At 39.8% G+C, this 20,232-nt stretch overlaps 1 protein-coding gene across 2 annotated transcripts in view; it reads right to left on the bottom strand.

Moving 5' to 3' along the window:
• Positions 1 to 20,232, bottom strand: part of PIKFYVE (phosphoinositide kinase, FYVE-type zinc finger containing) — an 89,808-nt gene that overhangs the window by 4,622 nt on the left and 64,954 nt on the right. For both annotated transcript variants that reach the window (XM_063317932.1, XM_063317931.1), the window contains 10 exons: positions 19,112 to 19,232; positions 18,292 to 18,387; positions 16,519 to 16,602; positions 15,596 to 15,687; positions 13,658 to 13,822; positions 12,708 to 12,767; positions 7,360 to 7,536; positions 7,065 to 7,168; positions 6,638 to 6,766; positions 1,139 to 1,400 (listed from right to left, as the gene is read on the bottom strand). In XM_063317932.1, coding sequence (XP_063174002.1) covers positions 1,139 to 1,400; positions 6,638 to 6,766; positions 7,065 to 7,168; positions 7,360 to 7,536; positions 12,708 to 12,767; positions 13,658 to 13,822; positions 15,596 to 15,687; positions 16,519 to 16,602; positions 18,292 to 18,387; positions 19,112 to 19,232 — 1,290 coding nt within the window. The remainder of the gene's footprint in view (positions 1 to 1,138; positions 1,401 to 6,637; positions 6,767 to 7,064; positions 7,169 to 7,359; positions 7,537 to 12,707; positions 12,768 to 13,657; positions 13,823 to 15,595; positions 15,688 to 16,518; positions 16,603 to 18,291; positions 18,388 to 19,111; positions 19,233 to 20,232) is intronic.

Below are 20,232 nucleotides of genomic sequence, written 5' to 3' on the forward strand. Positions count from 1 at the left end.
GCCTGGACAAGTCCTTGCAGTTTTCTTGGCACGGTTTTTCAGAAGTGATTTGCCACTGCCTTCTTCCTAGGGCTGAGAGAAAGGGACTGGCCCAAGATGACGCAGCTAATTTTGTGCCTAAGGCGAGAGTAGAACTCACAGTCTCCCAGTTTCTAGCCTGTAGTTTTAACCACTACACCAAACTGGCTCTTTTTAAAAATATAAATGATAAACTATAAACTTTATAAAGCAAACGATTCATTACAGTGTCTGCAATTACAGTAACCTAAAATCAAGCGATACTCAGAGAAGTTGTCTTCAGTTCATTCTTCTGAACTTCATTAAAATAACACAAGTTTTACAATGAGCAACACATGTGAAGCCAACTCTCAAAAGACTAAGAGTTCCATTTTACAACATAGCCACCACACAGAGGCTATTCCACAGGGTTATATACTGAGAATTCAGATATTTAATGCCTGCCTTCTTTTTGAGAATGGGCTCTACAGAATGTGATATACAAGACCATGACATATTACTTTATTTATGCTTATTTGAAAGAATAAAGTAAAGCCTGATATTAGCTTCTGAATTAAAGGTACCCAGAATTTGAATTGTTTAATAAATTTTAACTGAAAAAATACATGTTTTGAGGGTTTTTTCTTTTAATCATCATATGGCATAGCAGTTTGGTGTTCATGCTGCTTTTCTTGCTGGGAAATCCTTGTGAGGTCCAGCAGCCAGATGTGTAGACTATTTAGCCGTGACAAGTCACGTTGCCTGGGGTGCACCACGAGGCTAGTCTACACTGCACCAAGTTGGGCTGAGAGAGAGTGACTGGCCCAAGGTCACCCAGCCGGCTTTCACATTTTAAGTTAAATGAAACAAGTATTACCAAGTATATGAAATTTATATAGACAAGCCAGATCTTTTAAAAACTATTGGGTACATTGCTGGATTCTAATTATTGGATTAGAATATTATCAAATCGTTTCCCTCTCCATCACTTTCCCTGCAACTCTTTTTGATGCTAAAGAGGTAGTCAAGTTATAGGCCAAAACTGATTTAAGCAAAACATCAGGCAATCCAAATAATCTGCTTTATGTAAATCAGCTGTGGATAACCACACCTTGGTAATTTGCAGTCAAAGGTAACGTACCAATAATTCCAACAACAAGTTCATTAGTGGTATCATCTCTGCCCACTAGAAGAGAATAATCAATGATGAGATGGCTGGAGAGGAAATAAGAATCACTATGGATGGAAGCCTTCAACACAGCCTTGGAGTGAGAACGGATATACAAGGGATTATCACGCACCAACTTCAGTAAGTTTTCATCCAGCAGAACCACATCACAACTTTCTTTTCCTGTGTCTGTTTTCACATTTCTATTTCGCAGAGAACCTTTCAGGTCAAAGACCTAAAAGCAAAAGGAAACAATACACTAAATTAATGGAGGAAGTATTTTTTCAGAATTCTAATTCAAGAGGAAGAGCTAATTTGTTTAATTTAAAAAATCTGTAATATCTGTATTACAGAGTCTGTAACTTATAAGCTGGCACATTTTTAAAAAGCATAATGTAATAATAGTATATGTAATAACAATATACGTTATTCATTCATGCCAGATTTAATATTGTACTAATCGCATAGCAACTCTCTAAACTAGAAATCCACACGACTACTTCTTTGATACCACCCATGAGCAACATCCTTTATTTAGAACATGGCTCATTTAAATCTCTGTTAGGCTATCAATGTACCTGAATGGCTGTGCCTATGTATTTCCACTGAAAAAATGATCAGACAGTTTCTTGGTGAAAATTCGGTCCCTGGGACCTATTTCTCTCACAGGGATGGGGAGACTGGAAAGTGTGGGGTTCTGGAATGCCCTGGAGGAGTTTCTGAGTCCCTGCTTTCAGTGTGGAAAAGTGCTGCCTGGGACTTCCGATGGGGACATGGCAGACTGAGCAGCTGTGCCCATGGGTTCCACAGGCAGAACTGACAATGTGGCAATTTTGGGGGGGCTCAGACAGGTTTTCCAGAAGCCCAGGAGAGTTCTCCGGATAAAGGAAAACACCAGGAATCACCCCATCTGCCCTCTGGATGGCTGCTTGCAGCCAGAAGATCACAAACAGCGTTTTGCATTCTACTGGTAAGGGCTAGCTGGGAGGCCGGGACATCACCATTTCCAAGCTATGCTATAGCCTTAAAGGGACACTAAGACCAGCCACCCCATTTCTATATCACCGAATTTATATATATTTTTAAGTATGTGTACCCTGAGAGGCTTTCTACAGCAAGGAGAAGAAGGCTCCCTTGGTGCTTATAGTTATTTTTCAGATTACTTTTTTAAAAAATTCTTTTTTAATTTTGGAATTAGTTTCCCTTCCAAATATAAAGGAGGATTGAGAGTAAATTATTGTCTTCCTCTTATTATTTTGGTATTAACGTTGAAGATAATAGCATTATCCTACACACTGAATTTGCTGATTTAAACCTTCAGCTTTCTGTTTCTACTTTTCCTGGGGAACTGTCAGTTTATCTCACTTTCACTTTGTGTAAACACACTCTGGAACTTTTTCATATCTTCGACTTTCGCTGGTTAAGCTCCTAGGGGGCGCCATAATCTACTGCATGAGACATGGAAGATTTCAAACAGATCTTTTCTGACTCCTATCAAGTTTTTAGACAAGACATTCAGGACATTGTGGAAAATATGAGTTTTAAAAGGTGTCATCTAGTTGGGGATGTGGTAGATGAAATCAAGGAATTCAACAGTGATAGAAATGTTTCTTCTAAGAATGAGATTGGGGTTTCTGTTGAGATGCTGGATGAAGATTGGATAGTGGAGTTGGAGAAATTCAATGGAGAGAGGGATCTGCAGGCAATAAGTAAAATTGACTTTTTGGTGAAATGTCATGAAAAAGAAGGGGTCATTATGTATGGGAGGTTTTCTGAAGAGAAGTTGAAATTTTTGAGGGGGGCAGTTGGGCTGTTTGATTTTTTTCAGGAGAAAAGCTCTGTGCATATTGTGGGGATATGTAACTGCTCTGGTTTATTAAGGGTTAAAGAATGTTCATCTGGATCGCTTTTAGGGTTCAACTGATGTTATTTGTTTTTAAGGATATGGATTAAGATTATTAGGGTATAAAAATGTTTATTTGGATGGTTTTAAGAATTTGATTTAAGGTCATTGTTTTGAATTGCTTTTCTTTTCTGGGTTTATTAATATTAAGATTATTAAAACTGTTGTATTATTTAGTATAATGGCAGACAATTTATGTGTTTTTTAGTTTGACTTTTATTATAGTAGACAGAAATGTATAGAATAGTAGTAGGAAGGGAATAATTAAATAAATGTTATTTGGGGGGGAGTTGTTTAGGAGGTTTATATGAATTTTTTAATTTTAATATAAGGGGAGTAACTGTACTTAGTGATTTTTATAATGTGCTAATGGGGAATGATTGATATAAATAATGTGGTTTTGGTTTAATATAGAGTAAGAGATGACACTGTGGCGCTGTGGGTTAAACCGCTGAGATGTCGATCGGAAGGTCGGCAGTTCGAAACCGCGCGGCAGGGTGAGCTCCCGTTGTTAATCCCAGCTCCTGCTCACCTAGCAGTTCGAAAACATGCAAATGTGAGTAGATCAATAGGTACCGCTTCGGCAGGAAGGTAACGGCGTTCCGAGTCATCATGCTGGCCACATGACCCGGAAGTGTCTATGACAACGCCGGCTCCAAGGCTTAGAAACGGAGATGAGCACCGCCCCCTAGAGTCAGATTCGACTGGACTTTACGTCAAGGGAAACCTTTACCTTTACCTAAGAGATGATTATGGAAAATTTTTGTATATCCTTGCTATTAAAAGCCAGAAGTCACATCTTTCTGTAATGTTGTAAAAATCTTTTCTTTTGTGTTTTCACACTTTTTTAGTTTTTCTTCTTTTTTGTAGTTTTTTTTTCCTTTTTTGTAGCTTTTATCTTTCTCTTTAAACTTAATAAAATTCATAATAAAAAAATAAAAAGAAAAGTGCTGCCTGAACTCATAATCCTGCTTACTCTTTGGCAATGAGGGCAGCAAAGAAGGCTTATTTCACTGCTTCCATTGCATCCTCAAGTAGTGATTCAACAGAACTGTTCCAAATAACCCTGGGACCAGTATCATTTACTCCAGAAAATTTTGTTTTCCAATTCTCACAGTTCTGCTAGGGTAGCTTTGCAGAGCATTTTAAGGATAAAACTGCTATTGTTACAGGTGGGAACCAAGTGTCCAATGCCTTGACTGGTCAAGTTCTGTAAGATCAGTTCTATTTTTTTTTCCCAGCCTAAAGGTGTGGACAAAATGCTTGCAGTGATTCATTCTATCACCTTCTCCTTCATCCAAGGACTGGTGCATGCATCATTACATGAGGGGATGGTGGCTGCTGCCTTTAAAGGGGCAACAGAATGGACCTTCCTGAAAAGTAAAGAAGCCTCTCTGGTCCCAGATGATTACAATCCTTTCCCAGTTTATAGAACAGCAGTAAACTGACTACATGCTCACTTTGGGAATACTGATTTTTCAGATCCATTCTACCCTGAATTCCAGCCTGGTTACAGGTCAGAATTAACTTTGGTCACTCTGACCTTCACTGGGAGAGTGGGGCAGAGAATGTAACACTGCAATTCTGGCCACTTCTCTCAGCAGCTCCCACTTCTCATAGTGTTCTTGCAGAACACCCCACAGATTTAGGGCCATTTTACGCAGTACTTCCATTCCTATCTATGAGACAGGTTCCAGAGAACAACACTGGCAATTTTGCTATGGGGAATCTCAAAGTATCATCCTCTCTCCAGTGCTGTTCAGGGTCTATACAAAGCCACTGGATGTGGCTATTAAAGGATTTGGAGGATATGCCAACAATAGCCGGGGCTATTTCACTGAATGAAGTAAGGCCATGTATAACCCAACCTGCCCTTGACTGCGATAGCGGGCTGGAAGAGAATGAATAAACTGAAACTAAAACTTGACAAAATGGAAGCACTGAGGGCAAGTTAGGGGTACTCCTGGATCCCTCATTGTCATTAGAAGAGCAGATGACCTCCATATCTAAGAGTGCGAATTATCAGCTTAGAATGGTACCCCAGCTCTGCCCATTCCGGGTCAGGGAAAGTTGGGTCACAATGACTCATGTACTGATAACCTCCAGAACAGATTACCATAACGTGTTCTATGTGAGGTTGCCCTTGGGATTGGTTCAAAAACTAGTGCAAAATGGATTTGTAGACCACTTCAGGATTCTGTGCAAGAAGCAGCAGATAAATAACTAAATACCCTTAATACAGTGCATTAGGGTAGGGCTTTCTGTTTTATTGACTATTCTAAAGCCTTTGACTGTGTGGACCATAACAAATTGTGGCAAGTTCTTAGCGGTATGGGGATACCAAGTCATCTTGTATGCCTCCTGAAGAATCTGTATAACGACCAAGTAGCAACAGTAAGAACAGACCACGGAACAACGGACTGGTTTAAGATTGGGAAAGGAGTACGACAGGGCTATATACTCTCACCCTACCTATTCAACTTGTATGCAGAACACATCATGCGACAAGCTGGGCTTGAGGAATCCAAGGCTGGAGTTAAAATCTCTGGAAGGAACATTAACAATCTCAGATATGCAGATGATACCACTTTGATGGCTGAAAGTGAAGAGGAACTGAGGAGCCTTATGATGAAGGTGAAAGAAGAAAGTGCAAAAGCTGGCTTACAGCTAAACCTCAAAAAAACCAAGATTATGGCAACCAGCTTGATTGATAACTGGCAAATAGAGGGAGAAAATGTAGAAGCAGTGAAAGACTTTGTATTCCTAGGTGCAAAGATTACTGCAGAAGCTGACTGCAGTCAGGAAATCAGAAGACGCTTAATCCTTGGGAGAAGAGCAATGACCAATCTCGATAAAATAGTTAAGAGCAGAGACATCACACTGACAACAAAGGTCCGCATAGTTAAAGCAATGGTGTTCCCTGTAGTAACATATGGCTGCAAGAGCTGGACCATAAGGAAGGCTGAGCGAAGGAAGATCGAGGGTTTTGAACTGTGGTGTTGGAGGAAAATTCTGAGAGTGCCTTGGACTGCAAGAAGATCCAACCAGTCCATCCTCCAGGAAATAAAGCCAGACTGCTCACTTGAGGGAATGATATTAAAGGCAAAACTGAAATACTTTGGCCACATAATGAGAAGACAGGATACCCTGGAGAAGATGCTGATGCTAGGGAGAGTGGAAGGCAAAAGGAAGAGGGGCCGACCAAGGGCAAGGTGGATGGATGATATTCTAGATGTGACGGACTCGTCCCTGGGGGAGCTGGAGGTGTTGACGACCGACAGGAAGCTCTGGCGTGGGCTGGTCCATGAAGTCACGAAGAGTCAGAAGCGACTAAACGAATAAACAACAACAAGGGTAGGGCATTCCAGAACTTTCCACCAAAGCAATTAAATTGGAACAGAACTCCTCGGTGGAGATCCATTACAGAGCAAAACATTGCAGGCAATTCCTCAATATTTTCAAGAATAGCAAGCTGCTATTAAAAGCCTTATTAAATCTTCCAGTGGGAAGAGACACAGCAACCCAGGAGAAAGACACATTTCCCATTTCTGTAACAGACACTTATTCACCTGAGCCATCTTTCTGCCATAGAAGAGGTTTTCCATGACTAGCAGATCAAGCTTCTTTTCTGTGTTGTTCTGAGAGTTTTTATAGCCTATTCGATAAACCCCAAGAATCTTGGCCAAAGCTGTTGGTTTCTGAAATAAAGAGTTAATTATTCATCAGTTGCTCAAGGTGCTACTCTCCAATGTAGTAAGACAGAATATAGAGACAAGTAAAAACAAAATATAAACAACTGCAGAAAGTCAACACTGCTAGGTTGTCTACACAATGTCCTCCCTCAAAAGGCACTCTCAGTTGATATGACTCAAAGGTAAGCCAGTAAATAAGTAAATAGGTATGTATGTTTATTTCTGTCCTTCTATATTTCTGTTTAATCCTGATACTTCTCTCTTGGTTTTAAAGGCAAGGGATAAAATATTCCACAAATTGTACCTTTTGTTGAACTGCATTAGTAATGTATGTGAAGTAATGTGGGGCAAAGTCGAGAAAGGACTGGACTTCCAGGCGAGGCATTTGTTTCAAGATGAATCGGTCATCTAAAGAAGAAAGTCTGTTAATCTACTGCATGAAGACATAACAATTCTTTCAAACATCATCAGTTAAAACTGCATCACCAGATTTCACTGATCTAAGTTTCATCTCTAGCTACTGAGAGGTCATCACAGAGCTGTTTACATGCAATAAAAAGGAAGAGCCCATGCTTATGAGGCATTGAGCAGTTAGATACCTTCAGTCACATAAAAAGCAGCTCCTGACTTCCCTCCTCTTGCCTGCCAAGGCAGGGAGTGAGAGAGAGAACGGATAAAATCTTCTTCACTACTTCCAAGAATCACTTCACGCATTTTATGGAACTCTCCAGCATAGTAAATCCGGCAGTAAAACTTGGCATTAGCATCAGAGAATTCTGCAAAAACACACAGAATAAAATAATGAATAAAACAATGTTTTATTTTTTAATGAATTAAATAAAGGAAGTTCCACTTTCTAGATGAGATGTTCACACATATTTTCCTAACTCAGACTGGAGGACCATCTATGTTCTTCATCAGAACTTTTTGATTTTAACTGTGCAACAGTGATCTGCAGTATGTGAGTGTGTGTATATGTAGGTACGTACACAGAGAGAGAGAGAGAGAGAGAGAGAAACACACACACAGCTACTCTTCTTCTTTTTTAATCATCAAACTTCAAACTCCAGGCAACTTAAATACATACCCAAAATCCCCCTCCAGGCAGTGAACAACCTCACTTAAGTTCAGTAAAATTGCTTTCTCACATGACACAGGGAAAAGAAATACTGGCATTGGAAGGTTTACAAGTTTTTTAAAGATTATCCAACAGTTATACAAAGAGTTTGGTGGCACTGGAATCTAGAGTGTCTTGTAAAAGCAGTTTTGAAAACCAGCTCTGGGCAAACCAGATCAAGCTAAATAGAAATACCACTTTAGGTACTAAAACAGGCCACATATCCCTACAGCCCAAAGAAAATACAAAACCAGTGAATAGTTAGGGGAAAAATTAAACCATTCGATATACTGGGAAGTGTGCATAAAGCATTATTAAGGAATGGAAGAATGTACAGTATGTAAGACAGATCTAGTGAACTACCTCTGAAGTGTGTTATGCAGATTATCTTAACAGCACAATCAACAGAAGAGAATATATGTAACTCAGGGTTGAACTGTGGAGTCCTTGGTGCTCTCTGAGTTCAAAAAATGTGTTAGCCCAATGATCAAAGATGAGAAAAAAATCAGGCTTCTCTCAGTGGGAACCTCTGCTTTTATACCCTGGAGTTACTACTCAGAATCAGAACACTGCAATTAAGACTACAAAGTATCATCCACAAAGTTATTTATTTTAGCTAGCAGCACTGTATGGCAATAAGGCCTGAATTTTAATAGAGGAAGAAACAAGACTGCAAAATGTAAAAAACAGGGACTTTAGGAAATTGCCCTACACTGTCTCAGACCACTGATCCATGTACCTGGTAACCTCTAAAACTGATTTAAAAAGCCCTCCAGGGTTTCAGAAGAAAAGTTTTCCAGGAGACTATGGGAATTGGGATTTTTTTCAAGTAAAAGATGTGTTTGATGAAAGAACAGTGATTTCTGTATTCATGTAGCAACAGCATTTGAAGTGTGTTATGCACATTATCTTAATAGCACATACAATCAATAGAAGAGAGTATCTGTAGCTCAGGGTTAAACTGTGGAGTCCTTGGTGCTCTCTGAGCTTGATTGTTTGCTTGCAGACATTTCATTACCCAACTAGGTAACATCATCCGTGCGAGTGAGGGTGGGGTTTGCTCCCTGTCGATATACGGTAGCTTGCCCTGCCTGTGTTGGTGGGGGTGTGGTTTTCTCCTTGGTAGTTCCTTGATTAGGGTATTTTTTTCCTGCTTGATTGTTTGCCTGGTGTTAATTCCTGCTTATCTGAGTGTTGGCTGCTGGTGAGGAGGTGTTCTGGTCCATCAAACTGAAAGTAGGCAGTGAGGCAGAGCTTAATGAGGTCCATGAATTTAGGTATTTCGATCTGGTCTTTTGTTTCCTTCTTAGCTTTTTGATTGTCTCTTTTGAATGGTGTGTAAATGATGGCTGATTTATCTGAATGCCAAGCTTCCAGGAATTCCCTAGCATTTTCGGATTTAGCTTTGTCTAGGATGCTCACAGTTTCCCAACTGAAACTATGGTTGAGTCTGTCCATGTGTTGTGAGATTAAGGAGTTCTCATCATGTCTTCTGACTGCTAGTTGGTGTTTGTGGATGCGCTCTGCTAGTCTTCTGCCTGTCTGTCCTACATAGTGGCTGTTGCAGTCCTAATACCGTAGGACTCCTGTTTTTCTCTGCTTGGGCTATTGGATCCTTTGGTTTGCTTAAGATGTTTTGGAGGGCTTTAGTTGGTTTGTGTGCTACAGTGGTGCATGTGGTTGTAATAGTCTGTTGGTTGTTTCTGATGTATGGCAGTGTTATCCTTTTCATAGCTTCTGTTGGTTGTGTTGGAGCAGGTTGTGTAGTCAGACACTTTTTGATAAAGTTGTGTGGGTATCCATTTTGTTGGAAGATGTTGTATAGGCAGTCTCTTTCCTTTTTCTGGTGTTCTGGGTTGCTGCAGTGCATTTGTACTCATCTGAATAATGTTCTTACACAGAACCTCTTTTTTAATAATAAATTTATTAGAGATTACAATTAGAAAAAGTAAAAGCTAATACAAACTACAAAAAATGTAAGAATAAAAAGAAAAAACAGGAAGTGTGGAAAATAAAAAAAAATAAAAAAGGAAGTATATAAAGAACTAACTTCCCTCTTCATCACAAGAAGTATAAACCATTTTAGTAACTTACCACCATCTCTTAAAATACAACAAAGGCTCTCTTCTTCCCATATCTCATCTCTTAAATATAAACAAAATCCCAAAACCTCATCATTCCATTCCTTATCAACAAAAGTCCATTAAGGGTTACCAGAGAGAACAACATATCTATTTTAACCCTGATCAAATAACTAACTAAATAATTCTATATTCCTTCCCTGTACTTTTAACAATCTTGTTTTTAATCCCTTCAAATAATGTCCCAAAATAGATCTCTTTTGTACATCCAATAAAAAAAGGATATCCAAATCACTCTTCTGGTTTGATATTTGTATGCCCTCTTTAAGTATTAAGACATCAACCAGTTTCGTTTGTATGTGCTATATATCATCTTTTTCCATATTATTCTTTTAGCTTGTCATATCCACATTCAAAACAATGTCAGTCTTATCCACTATAGCTTGTTCCTCTTCTATGACATCATTAACACACCAACTATCTTATGGTGTCAGACATTCTTAAAATTAATTTCTGCGTCCATTGTTTAAAAATATCCTTCAGAACATCCACTGCTCCATTGCTTGTTAACAAGTCGATTTTAAGTATTCTTCTCTTTTAATTGTAATCTTTAGTTTCTTCTAGTTCCCTCTATGTCCAACCTTCAAAGTCCCATCCTATCATATTGCTTTTTTTCCCCAAAGAACCCAACCAATGACAGTTTCCCACGGGAAGGATTTTTATAATTAATTTCAAATATTTTATTCCAAATCTATCTGGACCCTTAGTCCATTTTTAACTTTCCAAAATCAATACCCTAAACACCCTTTTGCTGTTTATTCCAAAAAGTAATATTTTTCTGAGTCCTTAAAGTCGTATTTAAAACTTCTTTCGCTAAGGAGAAGGAAACTCGCCCAGTGAATGTGATGAAAACTTGCCATTCCAAAGGTTCTTAATATTTCAAAAGCAGTAAAGAGTAATTCCAAAGATGATTAAGAAATGGGGCTCCACTGAGCTTTCTGTCCAATCTTTTTGTCACAATCTCTCTTTTCTCCGGAGAGATTTCACCAGCCAGGATCCCGCATCTGGCTCCCAATCTACTCCGTAAATGCCACCAAATCCCCATCAGGGACGTCTAGCTCACCATGACCTCACTGGAAGTCGGCCCTTACACAGCATCTCTTGTGGGAGGTTGGATTGTTCTTTGGTAATGGAGCACGTGGTTAGCATGGGTTGTTTTTTGATAGACTTGAGTTTCTAATTTGCTGTCGTTTCTTCTGCTGAGGATATCCAGGAACGGTAGTGTGTTATTGTTTTCTTTTTCCCTTCTGAATTTTATTCCTTTGAAGATGCTGTTGATAGTTTCTTTTCTAGTTGTTCTTTGGCTACAAACTTACAAAAAAGCTTGGACATCTCACAGAGGGGAGCGAATATTCTATCAACTCCCCAGTAACGGTGCCTCCAGAAATCCAAAGACCTAAAAATAGAAGATGTTCTCCAAATAGCGCATGCCATTCTCCAAACTGTGTGCAGCCTTCTCGCGAGGTTTCAGAAGGTCTCAGAAACCTTCTGCAGCATCATGAAAACGGTGTGCACTGTTTGGAGAATGGCACATGCTATTTGGAGAACAGCGCATGCAACTCAGGAAAAAGGCCTGGCGTGGCCAGCAGCTGCCTCACATGGGACCAGGCCAGGTGTGCCTCATCAGCAGCAGGTGGAAGACAGGGTAGGTCAGCTGGGCACGGCAGGAACTGCAGTGCACGGGGCAGCAGGGGCTTTGCACTGTGGGGCTGGGGTGGCTGGCTGTGGCACGCAGCTTAAGGCAGCACTCCACAGCAGTAGTGCCAGTGGCACTGGGGCTGAAGTAGAGGCCTGGGGGCGGTGGCAGCTGGCTGAAACTGCTGAAGGCCCCAAGCCTCAATTTCAGCCCCAGCGCCACTGCCGAGTGCCACTGTGCAGGGCAGCCAAAAGGGCAGAGATGGGGGGGGGGAAACAGGTGGGTGTGGGAGTTGAAGCGCCCCTGCAGTTGTAAGTGCAGTCAGGCTGCCAAGTGCCCAAGTTTTGATCATATGACTGCAGAGGCGCTGCACAACAGCCATAACTTCAGGGACCAAGCATAAGTACCATTTGTTCAGTGCCACTGTAACTTCAAAAGGTCTCTGAACAAATGGTCGTTAAGGGAAGACTACTACCTGTAATATCTTCTGAAATGGCTGTAAAATGAATTTTATGAAATTGCCTTTTAGTGGTTAATGCAAATGTGCATATGATATACCTTCAAATACTACTATTGATTTTTTATGATAAAGGAACATCTTGTTAATATACTAGTACCCACAGACCTCTGTTCAAATTGCCTAATGTAGTGTGTTATATACATTTTACATCCCCCATAGGCTAGGTGTCATGGGAATGGAGAGAGTTTTATCAGAAAAGGAGGATCCCTCTTTCGGTGATGAAATTTGATAAATAAATAAATCTGAATAATGGAATACTGTATCTATTCAACAGCAAAGCCTGAGCAGTTGGTTAATGAAACACTTCAGCATTCTGACTCCTTGTGGCAGTAAGAATAAATAGCAGTGACACAATGCACCGAAGACATCTTACAGAAAAATGGCATGCTCTGCACAAGAAAAATGTATGCTCCATCTCAATTTCAAGTATCTGCAGAATTCACCTCCATTTAGCATGATCAAGATCAGCGTGAACCTATAATTATTGTATAATTTACAAGGGACTTTGTAGTAGTGTTTTGCTTTCTACTTACGAAGTTCAACATGTGGATTTCCGAGCTGCTTCTTTTGTGCATCACTTCCATCTATTTCATCTGGAAAAAAAAAACCAAGAAAAGTAGACTAAAGATGCAATCTTTTAGGGCCAGTTTTCTTAACCTGATGCCTTGACTTGATTTGTAATTCTGGAAGTTGAAGTCTAACACATCTAAAAGGCAGCAATGTGGGGAAAGATGCTTTAAATTCTCAGAAAAAATGATCCCAGGTATCCTTGCTGCTGAACAGAGTAGAGCTTGATCTATTCTAACAAATTGTGAACTATTTTGAAGTATTACATTCTTTGGGCATTGCTAGGTTAGCCAGTGTTAACAACATGAAGCAAACTGGATCACTGCTACATCTTGCCATTCATAAATTCCTATCTTACCCCAATCCCAAAACACCAATGCCACCAATCTCAGATACATATAGTCCATTTATTAAACACAGTAATCCAGAGCTCCAGCAAATTACTATCAATTTAGCAGGACTTCTTCATGAAATTACATGAAGAAAAAATACTAAAAATTTTTAGTATTCTTGTTTCATGGGAATTAATGTGCCTAACTTTTCAACTCCACCATTTTTTGTTTTGTCTCGAAAAAGATTTGACATCACGAATTCAGCACATTGTCATATCAAACAGAAGTCAAGAAATTACTTGAATAGAAACTGTCAGATCTAAATTCAGCATTCTGGAAACTTATGTTTTATTTAAAGCCACATTTGAAATACTTATTTATATGTCCAGCAGAAGCTTTTGCTTCTAGGTGTCAATGTGCTGTGTTCGTGTTTATCCCAACCATGTATTATTCCCCCTGCCGTTAAGTTTTCCTGCTATTAATATCATGTTTCAGAAGATGAAAACTTATGCACATCTCATTAAACCAGGAAGAATACTGGATAGGAAAGAGAGAAGCAAGAATGAAGCTGAGAAATGTTGTACCTTGGGTTTCTGCTCCTTGGTTCTCTGCCCCTTCTTTTCCTGTCTGCCCAACTTGGTAATAGGCACTGTCAGCTCCACGCAAGGTCTCCTTCTTCTGAGAAGACAGGTCTGGACTTTTCCCTCCTGTGCCCCGGAAGAAGGACAGAACTCCGTATGGCTTCTTTGCTGAAGAAACAAAAACAAAAAAGATTGGGGGAGCTCATTAATCATTTACTCTGTCATCAAGCCAAGTGATTCCAGCCTAATTACCAACTGCTCCAGGACATTTCATAGCAGCTTGGAGAAATTCTATGGAAGAGTAGGCAAGAACACTCTTTATCTTTTAAAAGGGATCTTAGGGATAAAATTTTACCACCAGTGACGAACAGACCACATATTATCTCAGGTTAATGAAACAACAGATAAGTTGTGATTTAACCACAAAGTATCTACTTATCTTGGTTATCCACCTTATTTGAATCAAGAAACCATTGTTCTGCTAAGTTAGGACCCTGGCTTGTTCCTGATTCAATGCAGACTAAATGATCAGATATGGCTCAAATGCATTGCATTCAAGAATGTGACAAAATGAAAAGCAAAAAGGTAGCACACATGGTTTTGTTTACACTTTGACCCATGAAGCTGCAATATGGCTGCATGGATCATTATCACCAAAGTTATCACTGAGCAGGTAGATCCTGCCATGGAACTGGACCACTTGAACGGCAGGTGGAACTTACATAATTGATTTGCTACTCTAAACAAAGAAATGCCCTCCATTGAGGGGGAAAAATTCTCCCCAACATAGCCTTCCCCCAGATAGGCAGAAATAGGAAAAGCAAGTCCTATAAAGGAAACTGACTCTGATTTTGCTTGGAGATATAGCAGCCAAGGAGTGACAGGATACCACCCTTTGAATACTTGAAGGCAATCGCTTAGGAGGACAACACTGGATCGAAGGGCTTCATATATAGTAGAAATTTACTGACAGTAAGAGCAGTTTGACAACAGAACCATTTATGAGGAGGGGTGGTGAAGGGCAGGACTTCAAGCAGAGACTGGATAGCCATCTTTTTGAGTTCGTCTATTGCTGTTCCTGCTAGGATTTAACTGACATACAGGATTCCAACTACCCCTATGAGATACCACTTAAAAGATGGAAATTCTTTCTACACATAATTCTCTGACACACATAGGTGGGAAGTTACAGGAAGACAGATTCCACATGAACATTAGGAAAACTTCCTAACAGTAAAAGCAGTTTGACAAATGGAACCAATTATTGAGAATGATGGTGGGTTCCCTTAACTCAAGGGTTCAAAGGGAGGATAGGATAGGGGAGGATCTGTTGGGGATCCTTTAATTTTGATTCCTGCACTGAGCAAGGGGAGAACAGTTTTTCGAAGAATGCGTTAAAATAGTATCATTAGCATATCTTTGAAAGCGAAAGTGAATTATTCATAGCAGGTGGCAGCACCTGGCCAACCCCAATTGATCTTAAAAAAAAAAAAAAACTAAGCAAAGCTGGATCTGATTAATACTTAGGTTGAAGACCACCAGACAACCAAGGGCTGTAGATTAGACTGGGAAGTTGGAAAGGCCTCCTAGAAGAAGGCAACAGCAAAGATATTTTTGCCAAAAAAAACCAACATGACATCATCAAGTTCAACTCAAAGGCTTCATTTCTGTGTGATGAAATATATCAACATAGCACAAACTGTGAAATGACTAAATCAGTAGGCCTTATTGATCTTATTAAATGATCTTATTAAATTTATTGAAACAATATTTCCATTAGATTTGTTGGGGAGGGGCTGGCACAGAACTTTAGGTAAATCTGAGCAACAATATACTGAGGTTTTTAGGATCTGACTTTTCTTATTTAAACAAGATGTTGTCACATCCTGCAATAACACAGATAAAAGAATATGAACACCCACAAACTCTTAAATTTCTTACGCTGTTCAGCTTCAGTTGTTTGGCTTGCCTGCCCCACATTCGTTTCAGGTAGTCGGACAGGACTGTTGGTCTTCACTCTGCTCTCAGCCAGACTGGAAATCAAACACAGTTTTTTGGCTACTACATTTTTAAAATCCACCTGATGCAAATGTGATTTCACCAAACATATCAGCCTAAATTTTGCAGCAGTATCACCCTCCATACATATGGGTCATATTTAATTTACTGAACATAAAAACAACTCTGCTGGATTAGAATATGGTTCTGTCAAAGCTAGCATACTTTTTCCAACATATCCCTTCCTAAAACCCACAAAAGGAGGAAATTTGCTCCCAGGGAGGTTGTCTTCAGGAATATGTTGAATAACATCAGAATGCTGCTTCTGAAACTCAGGTTTCATTTGGTTAATAAATAGCTGTTGACAAATCTATAGACAGGCTTCCGGGATTTGATATCAAGCTTCATACAGCAAATTTATTGGAAAGTCCTAGAGGCTAAAACTATACTGAACATATAAACAGAATACTGGATTTTGCAAACAGCACAATTTTGTATAATACAGTAGCAACAGAGAATTTTAACAAGAACCTAGACTAGCCTTTTTTTTTTCAACCTAGTGCCTTTTCCAGATTTGCCTGGGATACAGCTCTCAGAATTTCCAGCCACTACAGCCAAAGGATGGCTGGATGTTCTAGAATTTGGAGTGCCCTTTGAAATCTCTAAAAGTGCTCTTCTCAGTCCAAGTACTTCAGGCATATCACCAAAAGAGACTGAATGGATCAGGTAGAACACACTGCTGATGATCTTAAAGTAGCAACCCAACAGGGATGCTGCTGGCAATTATCAGGGCTATAGGAGGAGTTGAATCATACTTATGAGCCCTAAAGGAATGCACAGCTGGGAAAGAGAAATGAGATTGTCACCTGTTTGACTGAAGTCCTTCTTCAACACTGCTCTTCAAAGACAATTTTGATAATTCATCTAAGGCATTTTTGTATTCCTTGCAACTGAAAATAAACAAATAGAGGTTTTATTCAAATGGCTCGATTCCCTAGTTCAAAGTATGAGTAGGCACCATGCAAACAGATAAAGTGTTATCGGGAAGATAAACTTGTTTCTGGGCTGTACTACTTCAGACTTCAAGTGGTGGATACTCCTGAATCTGAAAACATTCAGAGGGCACTTTGACACAGCCATGTTTTTGGAATGCAAACACTCACGCATGTATTTCTGCTTACCTGTGAGTGTCCTCCCTGCCCTGGGAAGGCTGAAGGACAGAAAGGGCATCAAGCTGGTCCAATGGGGGGAGGGGGGCAAAAAATGGGTACTCCAGCAAATGCACTCCCTTCCCAATGACTGCAGAGCTGTGGTGGCAAAGCCACCTCTCTGATCATTCCAAAAAATCTGGAGGATGGTGCCATGGCTCCTTGTCTTCAGAAGAACATGGCAGAATCCAAGGTGCTATGACAAAGCAAGAGTTCCAGGCAGTGGAAAACTGCCTCCCTCACAGCTCCAGAGGAAGTACTCAATTTGCAAAGTCCTCAGTAAGTGCACTGCATTGTGGGTACGCTAGAATGGAACATCAGTCCAAGATCAGTGCAGCCCTTATGTTCATTAGAGACCAAAATGATGTTACTTTTTGCCCTGCTTATTTTCATGAAGATAGAGATAACTTGCAGAATGGAGGTGGAGTGGTATGAAGATACATTTATTCACATAGCCCCTGGCTGAAATAGGAGGTGATCAGCTTTAGGGAAAGAAATAAAAAGCACAAAATAAACCAGAAATGGCTTAGGAAGTCTTTAGATAATACATGATCAAATGTGAAGATGTATTTTAGAAATACACTTATTTCACTCATTTAGAAATAGTGCACTTATTTCTAAATGAACATTTGAAGCCCAATTTAAACATACATTTTAAAAAATACAGACACACAAGATCTTACTGTGGAGAAATAGTTGCCGTATTTCTCCAAGTATAATAATTAAGAAAGGCTTAACAGAAAGCCGAAAGGGACGCAGTGGTGCTGCGGGTTAAACCACTGAGCTGCCGATCGGAAGGTCGGCGGTTCGAAACCGCGCGGCAGGGTGAGCTCCCGTTGCTAGTCCCAGCTCCTGCTCACCTAGCAGTTCGAAAACATGCAAATGTGAGTAGATCAATAGGTACCGCTTCGGTGGGAAGGTAACGGCGTTCCGTGTCGTCATGCTGGCCACATGACCCGAAAGTGTCTACGGACAACGCCAGCTCTAAGGCTTAGAAACGGAGATGAGCACCGCCCCCTAGATTCGGACACAACTGGACTTTACGTCAAGGGAAACCTTTACCTTTACTAACAGAAAGCCAAGCCAGCTCAAGGCACAGAGTTTCTTCAGAGAGTTGCCATAATAAATTCTCCATTTTCCAATTAAGAGCCCTTTAACAGATAAAGCTTCATTTAAGGAAAGGGCACAGTCAGGTAATATTAATCTGGCAGGTATACTATGTAGTAATTTTTGGTTCTAAGAAAGCTAGTAGGGCTCACGTTATCCGGCACTGAAATATAGTAACGAATAGATCCAAGAAGCAGCTGAACCTATTTCCAGGCTACGCAGGGTTTTTATTTCATTTATACCCTACCCTTCATACAAACTATCTCAAAGTTTGCCACTGGGCTGGAAAAGACTTCTAGACACCAAAAGAGCAAACCAGTGTACCTGAGAGCAAAGGCGATGATGGAGCTTGGCTCCTTCTCACAGACAGCAATAGGAACCCGTTCGTGCTCGTACATTAAGTAGTGCTTGTCAGGCTCACTACATTAAGGACACAAAAATTACAACATGCTTTAGCATTTGTTTATAACAAGCAGGTCTGCATCACGGATTTCTTAGATGAAAGAAAAATGAATTTAAGGCAATTCCCCCACAAAAAAAGGAAAATTAAACAGAAAAAACTCATTGGTCTCTTTCACCATATTCTCAGAAAATCTAAAATAAACTGTCCCATTTTAAAAGTAAATTATTGGGGGAGGGGGGAAAATCTAGTAAATACAACAATAAAGCACACCGGGGTAGAGTAACACATGTAGTAAGTTTTATTTTAGCTAGGTGGCTAGTTAAAATATCTGGATAAGGATAAAACTGTCGTTCTCTCTTTTATTTCCCAATGCTAATATTTCACTGAAACCACAAGTTCCCAGTTAGCATACTAATCCCAAGAAGGAAATCACAAAAAATATGCAAGCAGTACAGCCATTTAGTAAATCCTCAGCACTTCTTCTTAAACTAATATTAAGGTCCCTGTGGGGCTAATAGACCATTAGTGGAAGACAAAGGTTAAAGCTGCCTCATTCCATATTAACTATTACTCCACAGAAATATCATATTGCACCCTATACAATCCAATGTATTAAATATTACTGCCTTTTCACCTGACAATAGGCATTGCAGCCAAGGAGCAATATGAAAAAAAACAAACACAAAGACAAAAAACCCATTGTACAGAAGTTATTTTCCTTCCAAGCTGGATTTTACTTACAAGGGGGATGGAATCGGATTGTAGCTGTTTCCAGGTAACAGATTTGCTAGAATAGCCTTCATGGTGGATTTTTCTTTCACCTGACTGTCCGTAGAGCCCAGCAAATGCCCATCAAACACATCTGGAATAAAAAAGGAAGATACAACTTTTAATATTGCTAGAACTCCAAGATTTCTTTAAAAGGTTCACTTTTGGGATGCTACAGAGATAATTTGTTCTCTCAAATTGATGACTCCAGTAATTTTGAAACTATATCCCTGCTTCTTGAAAATGGTCAACAAGGCTGCTATGAACTTTATCAATCTAGAATCCAATAATAATAAAATGTGAATGTTAAGCTCTGAAATAAAAGATTCATTGATCAGACCCTTTATAGTTCTGAGAAAAGCAAGGCCAGACTTACAGAATATGATCACTGCAAAAGACCAGTCTCTAAAATCCATCTCTCTTTCTGTATTCTGAACCCTCCAAATGTTTACAAATTCTACGACAGGTAACACAACTTGAAGATACCAGTTGGGTAATTCTGCTTCGTATGGTCTAACCAGCAATTTCTAGTCCCAAGTGAAAAGGTAATGAAAGCTTGTCTGGAGTAGCGGTTAAGGTACTGGACTAGAAACCAGGAGGCCACAAGTTCTAGTCCTCCTTTAGGCCCAAAAGCTGGATGGGTGAATTTGGACCAGTTATTCTCTCTCAGCCCAACCCACATCACGGGGGGGAGGGGGGGGTTATAGGGAAAATAGGAGACAGGATCATTATGTATACTGCATTGAGGGGTATAAAATAAAGATGGGATAATAGTAACAACATCAAGCTTTTATTTATCAAAATCACAGTAGCTAAGTTCTGTGGGGCTCTAGATTTCATGTTTTTCTCATTTTAATTATAAATTCAATACTGATAATTCAAAAAGAAACCTTTTGCTATAGTGCTACATGATCCTCACTGTGTCATCATCGTTATAGTGTTCAGGTCTCATGCATCAACTCTAATTCTTAAAACAACCCTGTCAGTTGAGCCTGCATTTCTATGCCCCTGTAATGCAGATGATGGGGGTGAGACAAGGGAAGAGAGACTTTCCCAAAGTTACCTAGTAAGTTCAGCAGAAAACAATAAGTTTT

Source organism: Candoia aspera, chromosome 1 (assembly GCF_035149785.1).
Source record: "Candoia aspera isolate rCanAsp1 chromosome 1, rCanAsp1.hap2, whole genome shotgun sequence".
NCBI lineage: Eukaryota > Metazoa > Chordata > Lepidosauria > Squamata > Boidae > Candoia > Candoia aspera.